Genomic DNA, 12,956 nt, shown 5'->3' with positions numbered 1-12,956 from the left:
CTCTTCATGGGCGAAACTCGGGAGCACTTTTTGGCGTCTTCACTTCTCGACGCATATTTGTATTTTCCCACGTCTCGGGAACGCGAATGGCGCGATGCCGTGGAAATAAGAACAGGTGACTCTTCGATCTAGTCAGGCGCCGATGTTATTCCGTTTGTTAAAATTAGTTTTGCTCTGCTGGGGTGCGGGGTGTGGGATGAGGGGTGCTTGGTGCGAGGCGGGCCTGTTTGCACACCCGAGTTTGTTTTGCACCGACTTGCCTTCGTGTTTGAAAGGTGACGCCATTACAGGACAACCAGTCAGCGTTAAAGGAAGGCATTCTGTAGCGTTTTTCACTGCTTATTTTTTTGCTGAGTTTTCCCCCACAAATGTGTATTGCCATCACAAAACGAGCTTGGCTAGCATCCTGGAATTACTACTTCGGCTTCCTTGAAGAGAAAAATATCAAAACGCTGAGGAATCTCAAATCATTGTGTGCGTACATCTCGCCTGAAACCGTCGTATCATCTTTTTTTTTTACCTTTATTTTATTATTTTTTTTTTCAGGAATAACATTAAATTTCCACTGTGTCCAAAGGGAAATAAACCAGCCCTCCTCTTCGCCTGAACTGCTGAAACACTTGAAGGGAAGCGCGTAATAGGAAGCAGGGTAATGGTGTTTAAAGTGGAGCTACGTGATCACTACAGCTGGAGTGTTCTCATGGCAGGCGCTAAGGTCAGTTTGTCCCAAATCTCCATGCTGTTCTCTGGCAATCTTTGGTAAATCAATAAAGATAATTTTAATCCCCCCAATGCAGCCTATAGCTGTTATGTACGATTTGAAAAGGGTGAAGTATAACGCGTTGTGTGTACATTTCCTAAAGAGGAGCAGCTCTGCCAAAGTACCTGAATGCCACAGCTAAATTTTCTTGGCACGAGCGCCAATTCAGTGGCCACACTTTGCTTTCACTGATCTTGATGGGTACTAACACGGCTGCGTTAGTCACACACATCCCTTCTCTAGACCCTGAGTATACCAACAAGATGTGCATTTCGAGGTGTGTTCTGTGTGTACATCAAGGTGTTTTATGCATTCATGTCTCTAGATCCTGAGTGTACCAAAAAGACGTGTGTTGCAAAGTATATTGAAGTGTTATATGCATTCACATCATGTCACGCATCTTGCTTGTCTAAATCGCAAAAGAGACATGCATTACAATGTGCTTTATATGTGTATGTCACAGTTAGACTTCTTTGGATGAGAATGGCTACCGTCACAATACTACTAGAGTGTGTCAGAGAGGCGTGTATTACAGAACGTGGTGTGGGTACTCACCAATGACAGTCAGGCGGATGCGGGAGTTGCGCGTTGGGGAGTCCTTGAAGTCCACGCGGCACCGATACAGGCCATCGTCAGAGCTCCACACCGTCCTGATCCTGAGCCCTGAGTTGCCGGGGGTCATGTCGAACTTGGCGCGGTCCTTCAGTATGGTGACCGGCTTGTGCTTAGCCTGGATTGGTCTCCGGCCCCTGATGTCAACTCTGGAAAGAGAGAGAGAAAAGACGTAAATCACGGGGTTCTATAAAAGACAGCGAGTTAAGAGAGGGAGTGAGTTCTCTCTCTCTCTCTCTCTCTCTCTCTCTCTCTCTCTCTCTCTCTCTCTCTCTCTCTCTCTCTCTCTCTCTCTCTCTCTCTCTCTCTCTCTCTCTCTCTCTCTCTCTCTCTCTCTCTCTCTCTCTCTCTCTCTCTCTTTGTCTTTATGAGCTGGGTATATTACGTATTCCAAGATCAAAGCGACTCGCATATAAGGTAATATAATACGTGCGCCAGTTTTTTAGTGAGCGTGTTTCGCCGCGGGATAAACTTTCACCTCACAAAACATTAATGCCGCTGTTTTTTTTGTTTTTTTTCGGATATTCTAGTGGGCTATAATTAATTTTCGCTGCCTACTTTCAAGTGTATAATGTTGCAGTGATGACTTTTCTTTTACATTGGTGGATTGGTGAGGGACGAGTGATGAGTGAGTGCGGGAGAGACTGAGTGAAGGAGGAGGAAGGAGGAAGAAGAGGAGGAAGAGGGATGAGTGGGGAGGAGTGGGAGACGAATGTGAGGCAGGACAACATTTCATGGAAGTTTATAATCATCATAAACACAAATTGCAACAACGCAGGATATTGTGAGGTGGGAGGACAGTCTCAGCAGTATGATTATTATTGTTATTAAAGATTATTATTATTATTATTATTATTATTATTATTATTATTATTATTATTATTATTATTATTATTATTATTATTATTACTATTATTATTATTATTATTATTATTATTATTATTATTATTATTATTATTATTATTGTTATTACTGTTGTTATTAGTTACATTACAAACAGATACAAATAACACAACTAAGATTCCATATATTATTATCATTAGTAGTAGTTATAGTAGTAGTAGTAGTAGTAACCATCTAAAAAATCCATCAATTACGATTAGCACAAAGAATATCCCAATAAACAACTTTTTTTTGCTATTAATTCCAGAGATTGTTAATATTGCAGTTGTTGGCGCGTGGTGATGACGAAATGATGAGAAGAGACAGAGGGTTGGTAAGAATGATGGGTGCTTGTTGGAAGGTAATGGAAGTAAGAAGTAATGGTAACAGTAATGAGTGGTGATGGTGGTGGTGATGCGTGGATATAATAGTCAGGAAAAATGTGTGTTTTATCTTTCATCACGTAAGAACTTGGTGGAATTTGATTACAAAGAAGCCAGTCAATCTACACAAGGCAGCTTCTGAGAACTTGAAGGGAAAAAAATCTCACTTGTGATCTATAAATTTATCCCTTCTTTTTTAAGCTCCCTAAAACCTCTGCCTTTACTTCTCATCGTTCAATCCGCTCACTCAATTACTACCTTATTTGAGAACCAATATGACAATGTTTATCTCTGTTTTTGATATTATGTTTGTTTAGAAAAATATTAAATTTGTTTATGATTACTTACGAGCATCTTAAAATTTTTGAAATGTAATCTATTTTGATTATATTATTGTAATTAATGAAGTTGTTGTCCAGGAAGCACGTACGCACACACATCTTTATGAAATTTTCGTGCGAAACTGTTATTAGTTGACTTTTTTTTTGTGTGTGTGTGTGTGTAAAAGTCGTAGTTTTATTTGTGAATAAACTTGATCTTTCCTTTGCTTTTTTTTTTTCTTTCCTGGTTCAAGCACACACACACACACACACACACACACACACACACACACACACACACACACACACACACACACACACACACACACACACACACACACACACACACACACACACACACACACACACACACACACCATCTCTCCTTCCTGTTTTACTTGAGTGCAATCTTCAACAAAACACAAATCACACGCAAAGTGAGCCTTACACATGTATTTAACTCTTTCACTGCCTGCCATCTAACACAACCACCTTTAATCACAGAACACTAAATAAAACCCTTCTTTTCATTCGACAGCCATCTCTCAACACTTCACTGAATGGACGTTTAAAATAAGTTCTTTCAATCCAAATTCCAGTTCTTTTCCTCGTACGTGTTTGGAAAGAATATATGCACATTTTCTTTACTGTAGTGATTTTTTTCTTAATATCGCAGTGAAAAATATTAACTCTAGCCAGCCATAAGATAAGAGTACCTGCAATGCGTACTGTTTGTCCACTCCATCACATCCATCACCTCCCCACGAACACACAGACAACTCATTTGGACACATGGGAGAAAGAGGAGGGAAATAGATAGACGTGTTTGAATATCTTCCACCCTCCCTCCCTCCCACACGGTTACGTTTCCACACTTGGGGACGGCACGGGCACGGGTTCAAAGGGCGTATGGGATCAATCAGGAAACTACTCAGTACACAAATGGCTTCACCTTTGAGAAACTGGTCTCCTTCAGGATATCGCTTTGCCACTTCCAGACGCCCCGGGAGTTGGAAAGGCTGTTTTGCCTGATTTTTTTTTTTTCGTTTTTTTATTTATTTTATTTATTTATTCTTATTTATATCGCCTTATTCCACTGTCCTTCACTTCCTCTTGGCTGGATTGCTTTATTTAATCAATTCTCGTCTCTTCTTCCTTTCTTTCTTCTGCTCTCTTTTGTTTTCTTTCTTTCTGGATGGGTGTTTCTTTGTTCCTCTGTTTTCTTTTCATTTTTATTATAGCTGTTATTTTAGAAATTAATGTAATGGTGGCGACATATCTCTCTCTCTCTCTCTCTCTCTCTCTCTCTCTCTCTCTCTCTCTCTCTCTCTCTCTCTCTCTCTCTCTCTCTCTCTCTCTCTCTCCATGCTACAAGAAAGTATTCTCTCCACGCTACAAAAAATATTAAGTTTATGTGAGAAATAAGTTTTATCTTGACGGTGACGTGTAGGAGAGAGAGAGAGAGAGAGAGAGAGAGAGAGAGAGAGAGAGAGAGAGAGAGAGAGAGAGAGAGAGAGAGAGAGAGAGAGAGAGCTGCCTCATTATAAATCAGGGTCACAGTTTTCTATTAACAGGAAGAGAGAAGGGAGAAGAGAGAAAGAGAGGGAAGGGAGAAAAAAAAAAGGAAGAGAGAAAGGAGCATAAAAAAAGCGATTCAGAGGGAAAGGAAGGAAGAGAAGGGGGAGGAGGAGAAAGAGAGCAAAGGAAAGGGAGAAAAATGGAAGAAACGGAGAGAGAGAGAGAGAGGGAGAGGGAGGGAGAGGGAGAAGGGGGCTCGCTGATAGAATAAGCAAAGGCGGAAAGAGTGGGTACGTCTCTCTCTCTCTCCACCAAAGCAACATTATTTGGCCCAAGTCTGTTCCTTCCCTTCCTGCAATCCTTCACCTTTCCCTTCCTATGGTAATTCAACCTCTCCCTTTCTCCTTTCCTCTCTTTTCTTCGTCCTCCTCCTCCGTCCTTCGTCCTCCTCCTCTTTCTCTCTTTGCTTTCGTCAGCGTTCTTGTTCCTGTCCTACGTCTGTTTTTTTTTTTTGTGTCCTCCTCCTCCTCCTTCTCCTCCTCCTCCTCCTCCTCCTCCTCCTCCTCCTCCTCCTCTCATTTCCACTCTTCCATTATGGATGTATATTCTCTTTCTTATTGTCATTGTTTTGTGTGTCTTTTATGCTTCTTTTAGTCTTTTTTTTTTTTTTTTCTACCCTCATTTTCTTGTGCCGGCTTGTCTCCTTCCCTATCTGTCTTTGTGTCTGTCTGTCAGTCTTTAATGTATGTCTATCTGTCTATATATGTTTGTGTCTGTGTGTGTGTGTGTGTGTGTCTGTTTGTTTGGCTGGTTGTCTGTTTGTATTTTTAGTCTTTATACCTAAATATGTGTATCTGTTTTGGTCATAAGTCTCTCTCTCTCTCTCTCTCTCTCTCTCTCTCTCTCTCTCTCTCTCTCTCTCTCTCTCTCTCTCTCTCTCTCTCTCTCTCTCTCTCTCTCTCTCTCTCTCTCTCTCTCTCTCTCTCTCTCTCTCTCTCTCTCTCTCTTCTGACACATACGAAAAACTGTACTTCCTCCATGTCACATCTTTTAAATGAACTGCAAGTCCCAGGACAGCGTTATGTCAGGTGTGAAGATTATTTTCGAATGCCGCAGAAATGACTAGTCGGGTTTCCAAGAATGTTTCTTCTATTGATAACGTAGAAATCTTGTTAATCTATGACTAGAACCATCAAAACAGCCTTAAAAACTCGTGTAACTTCGACTACTAAAACTTTTGTATGTATGTAGTGTAAGGATGGTGGGGTGTTTTATAATAAGGACATGAAAGAGGCCTCGGTGACTGATGCTATTTGTGGACGGTGTAGTACACGGGACGAACCTCACCACAACATTTGATATACTCGTAGGTGATTCCTTTGCCCACGTCAGGCATGCGTGTAGTGATGAAGTGCAAGTTTTCGCGGCGTAAAAGTCCAAAGGTTGTTCGTGAATTTTTCATATGTTAATGTGAAAAGTATTGCCTTAGAGAAATTTATGCCAGTAAAGCACATACTCGTAGGTAGTAAAAAAAAAAAAAAAGAAAACGAAAGCTTTTTACATGAGAAAATTATGATGAAAAGGATTATTTATATTGAGTCAAATATTTGAAAAGACCTCAGGCAGTTCTTACTCGTTAAATATTAATGACACTGAAGGTGCCACAGGAAATATAGTGTACGATACGGTCACTGCCATGTATAATTAATTATGCTCGCCCCGCACCACTACGTACCAAACTGTATCATATCCATTGATGTCCAAGGAACTTTGAAATGCCTTAAGTTCATCTCACTTTGCTTCACTAAGGGTAACTCTACAGATATGCGGCAGGTGTGAACAGATGATGGCGAGCAGCAAGAGTAATTTCTGAGCAAATGCCAAGGTCTACTCTGACACAGAAAATGGCGCAGGCAAGCGTAACATGAAGCGAACAATGAAACATTTAAACCTGACACAATTAACCCTTTCACTGATTTTTGGTACACTATTTCGTAATCACAAACCCTTTTGACACTTTTTTGTTCATCAGCCACATCTAAACATTTTACTGGCAAGACACTGAAAAGTTTATTCTTTCAAAATTCCATTTCTTTCATGCAGGTGCCTGTAAAGATACTGTACACTATTTTTAGTGCTGTGAAGTGTACATTATCGCAGTAAATTATATCAACTAACGCGCTGTGGTTACTGTGTCAGGCAAAGGCAAGGTTAAAAGCATTAATACACTGAAAAGAGTAATCTGACTCGATTATATACCTCTTTTGCAACCTCTTTTTTCGTATGTCCGGTATCTTATTTTTATAAATGGCGTTAATTGAGAGAAATGACTGCATTATACATTCTTTGTTTGAAGTAATTCCCGTGGTTAATTTTTTTTTTTTTTTTTTCAAGAGTAGCATTTAACAGGCTTAGTTTATTTTTGTCAGCTATTTGCAATACCTACTGTTTTTTTTAAGGAATACTTTTGAAGTGGCTTTATATTTTTTTTTATTATTGTTTTTTTTTTCTTACACAACATTGAAAAAAAAGAAAATAGTAGAATTTCTGATGAGACAGCACACAACTAACCTTTTTTTTTTCGGAGACTGCTAATCGGATTACATTTGTTTTCTTTTCTCAAGTCTTTATAGTATTCAGGAAGCCTCTTCTGCGATAAAAAAAATAAAAATAAAAAAAAATGTCGGACGAGGGCTGAAAAAGACTGGAAGTTTTTTGGATATAACAAAACTCATTTCAAACTTCAATTACAGATGAATACAGACAGACATTAGGAAGTGTGTGTGTGTGTGTGTGTGTGTGAGTGAGAGAGAGAGAGAGAGAGAGAGAGAGAGAGAGAGAGAGAGAGAGAGAGAGAGAGAGAGAGAGAGAGAGAGAGATGGGTGTATCTGGGTCGTGCAAGGGTGAGGTGACAGGTGAGGAGGGGAGAGTTGTGTTGTGTTGCGTTGTGTTGCAAGAGTACATCACCAAAAAGAAGAGTTGTCCATTGCTAAGCCGCACAGGATTAACAAGGTGCTGTGGAGCTCTACTGCACCATTTTTCACCTACGCTTTTGTATATATATATATATATGTATTTATTTTTCACCATGGTTCTGTTGCTCTTAATTCCACTCTTATTTTTTTTTTTTTCCGTACGGTTTCATGGCATGCATTTTTTTTCTCTTGTCATTTGATTATTTTTTCATGTACTTTTTTTTTTCAAGTTGGTGTTCGTATTTTTTCATTTATTTATTTATTTACGTATTTTTTGTTATATTGCATGATATATGTTTTGTTTTTTTTATTTATTTTCCACGTGTAAGTTTTATTCATTATTTTTCTTACACCCTTTTTTCTTACTCCTTTCCTTTTTTTTTCTTTTTCTTCATTACGAGTATTTTCATCTCCACATTTACATTTTTGAGTATGTTTATTGTCCGCCATTTTTTTCTTCATCACGCTCGTATCTGTTTTCTGTTTTACTTTATTCACCAAAATACCACCGTGTTTCTTGCAGTTTTTCATCCTACTCACTTCATTTTCATTTATCATATCTGCTATAATAGGATTGCTTCTCCTGCTCTTGTCATTCATTTCCTCCGTTGTGATTTTTCATATTCTTCCTCCTACTCTTCATTTTATTATTCAGCAATGGTGTCACGTATTATGTTTGAAATAACTGGGTATTGGAAGATTTAATATATTTGATTACAATTTTTTTACTAACATTTCTTTATTAACTAGAAGAGAAACGCCACTCATCTTGATGGCAAAAACTTCTCTTCACTAACCAAATGGCACAAGCAATCTGTTCGTTATTTTTCTTTCCTTCATTCATTTCCTCTCTCTCTCTCTCTCTCTCTCTCTCTCTCTCTCTCTCTCTCTCTCTCTCTCTCTCTCTCTCTCTCTCTCTCTCTCTCTCTCTCTCTCTCTCTCTCTCTCTCTCTCTCTCTCTCTCTCTCTCTCTCTCTCTCTGATACATCCAGTGTTTCTTGCTCTTCATTTCTCACGTCCTTCCTCTCCGGTTTCCCTCCCCTTTCTCTCCATCTGGTCTCGTTTTCTCCATGTCTCCATCCTGCACGTGCACGCAATCTTGAGTTCTTGAGTGCAGCAACAGGAGGAGGAGGAGGAGGAGACGGAGGAGGAGGAGGAGGAGGAGGAGGAGGAGGAGGAGGAGAAGCAAGAAAAAGGAGAGTAGGAAAGTGTTTTCCTCCTGCACAATCTAGAGTGTGGATTTAACTGTGTGTGTGGATTGTGGAGTTTGGATTGTTACTGGTGGATAAGTAAGAGGACTGGCCGGTGTGAGTGTTAGTCGTGTAAGTGGAGTGGTAGTGTGTGGTGCTGATGTGGAGTGACGTTATTGAGTGGAGAGGTGGAGTGGAGTTGGTAAGGTATAGCAGAGTAGAGTAGAGTAGAGCAGAGCAGAGTGGAGTGGAATAAAGTGGAGTTGAGTGGGGAGAAGAGAGGATTGGAAAGGAGTAAGTAGAGTGAAGTGGATATGATGGGGTAGAGTGTTTGTGTGTGTGTGTGTGTGTGTGTGTGTGTGTGTGTGTGTGTGTGTGTGTGTGTGTGGAGGGAGAATCACAACAATGTTTTACGAATTTTTCTGTAACTTTTTTTCTTTTTTTCGTTTTTCTCTTCAACTTTTCGTGCAGAACTTCTGTTGCGAGCCACGATTTACCGCAGCTTTCCATCCCTTTTTCTGCACCAGCTTTTGGCGCCTTTTATTCCCCACACCCACATATCCTCGTGCATATGACCCGGAACTATCAAGCATAAATAATTAACATGTTATTTTATTAGTTTTTCTTGCGTTCTTTTCTTTTCAACTGGACTTTTAATTTACTTCTTTAGATTTACTCCAACCTTTTTGTTCCCTATTTTTTTTAGTATTTGTTTCTATTCCTATTTTCCTTTTTTTTTCTTATTTCTGTTCTATTAATGATTTTTTATTCACGTTTTAATCCAATGAAGACCCGTATTCCTTTTCTCGATTACTTTTAAACATTTTATACTGGAAATTGGATGTTTTCATGCTTCTATTGATAGTTTGACAGAGATCTCGTATATTAAGGAGACATCAACCATGACAACGCGACTAATCATCTCTGTGGGTTTTGAAAATAATCTTAATGAGGGAGTAAGTCGCTTAAAAATACCATAAAAAAAACGAAAGCAGATCAGATGACGGGCAGATTAGAGACAAGTGAGATTGCATCATCACTTGACAATAATCCGAGGTTTCTTCATGAAATACGACGATGAAGTTGTGTGACGAACCTTCTGCTTTACTGTCTTGCGTCTCGTACTTGAATTTGCAACATGGAGATTACAAACAGCCAATAATTTAGCTACATTTTGTTTTCGCCTTTACTGTCCCACGTGTTTTATTTCAGTTAAGCTCGTGTAGTTAATCACGTACAAACATCAAACATTTTATTACTTTGGATAATGTTATCGTGTATGAGGATTCTTCACCTTTAATATCCTACGTCTATTACTTGAATTTAGATCGTGCACTTCATCAGAGACAGCGTTGAGGTGGCCGATAGGTCTGACGGAGTTTGTACATCCTTTCTGTTGCTCTGTATAGGTGTCATGCTCCGGATACGCAATACCACCTAGCTTTTACTGACGAGTGGGGCTCATCATAAACCACCTCAAAAACAAGCACATGAGAAAAATAAAGGAAGCTGCAAGAAGCCGTTAGGCCTATACGTGGCAGTTCCTGTGCTCAACTAGTCTCCTATTTTGTTCCTTCTTTGTCTTTTTTTGTGTAGTTAATCATAAGGAGTGCTTGGAATAAATTAAAGTGACGGAGGAGTGGAAAGTAGGTTGCTGTTGTAGTGGAAGACTGTTGGAGTGGAGTGAGGTGAAAGCTATGCATGATTTTTTTCCACGTCGCTTTCGTCTCGCTGGTCATATGGTGAATGGGGCAATGGCCACTCGTATAGGGTCAGATTAATAGAGGTCAAGTGTTATTTGGGTTATTTTTCCCTTTAATGGCGAAAAAAACGTTGACCCGAATTGAGACTGGGCCGTGACCGAGGGAAAAAGGAAAAAAATTGCAACATACATATTCTTTTACAGCTACAGAACGAGAGAGAGAGAGAGAGAGAGAGAGAGAGAGAGAGAGAGAGAGAGAGAGAGAGAGAGAGAGAGAGAGAGAGAGAGGATCGGTAGTGGGATAGGCAAATAATACGTTAAAGTTTGAACACATACGGAAGAGGAAAAAAATATATATACATACTCACATTTTGTTGGTTTGGAATATTTTATATCTTTCCCTCATGCGTATTTCTTTTCTGTTTATTTTTTGTTGGTTTACTTTTCGCTGTGACTGACTTGTTTGCCGTACGTGTGCCTCCCCCCCACCCTCTCTCTCTCTCTCTCTCTCTCTCTCTCTCTCTCTCTCTCTCTCTCTCTCTCTCTCTCTCTCTCTCTCTCTCTCTCTCTCTCTCTCTCTCTCTCTCTCTCTCTCTCTCTCTCTCTCTCTCTCTCTCTCTCTCTCTCTCTCCAAAAAAGCGTGTTCCTCCGTTCCATCTCTGATCCCTCTTACTAATACTTCATAGCTGCAAGACACCATTTGCTTCTGTCTGTAGCTTTTACGCCCAAGAGACAATCCTTAAGCGCTCTCTCTCTCTCTCTCTCTCTCTCTCTCTCTCTCTCTCTCTCTCTCTCTCTCTCTCTCTCTCTCTCTCTCTCTCTCTCTCTCTCTCTCTCTCTCTCTCTCTCTCTCTCTCTCTCTCTCTCTCTCTCTCTCTCTCTCTCTCTCTCTCTCTCTCTCTCTCTCCTGGGGCGTTGGAATAAATGTCTCTTCTCGTTCTTCCTTATTCCCCCGACTTCCTCCTCCTCCTCCTCCTCCTCCTCCTCCTCCTCCTCCTCCTCCTCCTCCTCCTCCTCCTCCTCCTCCTCCTCCCATCGTTGTCATTCATGTCTTTTTTTACAAAATATTTTTCTACCGTTTTCTTTCTCTTCTTTTCACCTTGGTTCTTTTTTGTTTTTTTCTTTTTTTAAATTTCATTCCTGCCCCCCTTTTTCCGTCCTACTTTGTTCTTTCTTGTATTTATTTCAATTTTTATTGCATAGTTTTTTTTCATTTCCTTCTTTTGTAGTTTTGATGTTTTTTATTACTTTTTTTTTTTTTTTTTGCTGCCTTCCCTCACCCCACGTTCCTCGCTTTCTTGTGCTCTATCTTTTTAAAAAGCATTCATCTTTTTTCCTTTTTTTTTAAATTTTCCTCTTTAGTCCTGTTTTTAAATTCACTTCCGCCTGTTTGTTCCTGATATTTTTTTTTCCCCCTTCCCGGTGAATTTTTTTCTTTCCATCCCCTTTGCTTTTCCTCCTTTCATCTCCACTACTTTTTATTTCATTTTTGTTCTTTCCTCGTACACGTATCCACTTCTTTCTCTCCTGTTACTCTCTCTCTCTCTCTCTCTCTCTCTCTCTCTCTCTCTCTCTCTCTCTCTCTCTCTCTCTCTCTCTCTCTCTCTCTCTCTCTCTCTCTCTCTCTCTCTCTCTCTCTCTCTCTCTCTCTCTCTCTCTCTCTCTCTCTCTCTCTCGGCCTCGCTCATTTTTCCTCTTAACTTAGCATCTGGAAATGCGTTGAAAGTTCCCACTTGGAGATAAGTCGGTCTGATGTGGAGTGACTTGATTGGAAGTGGAAGCGATGCCAAGTGGAGTGTTTACCGTATCTTGGGTGGTGCAAAGAGCCATTCGTCCTTCCTCCTGAGCTTCTCCCCTTCCACCTTCTGCCTCCACCTACACTACCAACAGATCCTCCTCCTCTTCCTCCTCCTCCTCTCATTACTACTGCTTCTACTAATACTATACTACTACTACTACTACTACTACTACTACTACTACTACTACTACTACTACTACTACTACTACTACTACTACTATTACCACGACTGTTAATACTACTACTACTACTATTACTACTACTACTACTACTACTACTACTACTACTACTACTACTACTACTACTACTACTACTACTACTACCACTACCTATGCGAATATTGGCTCCTCTTCCTTCTCTTGATCCTCCTCCTCCTCCTCCTCCTGTTGGTATTGCTTGGCTTCCACTACTACTGCTGGCGGTGTTATTGCTTATAATATCGCTGCTGGTGGTACTCGACCAGTTTTTTCTTTTTAGTTTGGCTGTTGTGGTTGTGGTGGTGGCCGCCATGTTTGCATTGTTGTTGTTGTTGTTGTTGTTTGATGTTCTTGCTAGTTGTGGTAGTGTTTGTCTATAGTAGTAATTGTGTCTGCAGTATTGGTGGTGCTACTACTATTATTGTTGTTGCTGCTGCCGCTGCAACTACTACTACTACTACTACTACTACTACTACTACTACTACTATTACTGCTACTACTACTACTAGTAATTGTTGTTGCAATATTGTTGGTGCTGCTACTATTATTGCTACTGCTGCTGCTGTTGCTGCCACTGCTGCTGCCGCTGCAACTACTACTACTACTACTACTACTACTA

At 40.1% G+C, this 12,956-nt stretch overlaps 1 protein-coding gene and 1 long non-coding RNA gene across 4 annotated transcripts in view; one reads left to right on the top strand and one right to left on the bottom strand.

Moving 5' to 3' along the window:
- Window positions 1–12,956, bottom strand: part of LOC135099421 (synaptogenesis protein syg-2-like) — a 197,630-nt gene that overhangs the window by 123,546 nt on the left and 61,128 nt on the right. The window contains exon 2 of the mRNA XM_064001757.1: window positions 1,316–1,521. Coding sequence (XP_063857827.1) covers window positions 1,316–1,521 — 206 coding nt within the window. The remainder of the gene's footprint in view (window positions 1–1,315; window positions 1,522–12,956) is intronic.
- The window catches only part of LOC135099432 (uncharacterized), a 113,936-nt gene that overhangs the window by 46,241 nt on the left and 54,739 nt on the right, over window positions 1–12,956 (top strand). The window contains exon 4 of one of the 3 annotated variants that reach the window (XR_010267949.1): window positions 547–1,322. The exons of the other annotated variants lie outside the window; for them this stretch is intronic. This is a non-coding gene — a long non-coding RNA (uncharacterized LOC135099432). Of the gene's footprint in view, window positions 1–546; window positions 1,323–12,956 lie in introns of those variants that run through there. 3 annotated transcript variants of the gene reach the window in all.

The sequence above is a fragment of the Scylla paramamosain genome, chromosome 4 (assembly GCF_035594125.1).
Source record: "Scylla paramamosain isolate STU-SP2022 chromosome 4, ASM3559412v1, whole genome shotgun sequence".
Taxonomy (NCBI): Eukaryota; Metazoa; Arthropoda; class Malacostraca; order Decapoda; family Portunidae; genus Scylla; species Scylla paramamosain.
The sequence above is the reverse complement of the archived record's forward strand: the minus strand, read 5'-3'. Positions and strand labels throughout refer to the sequence as shown.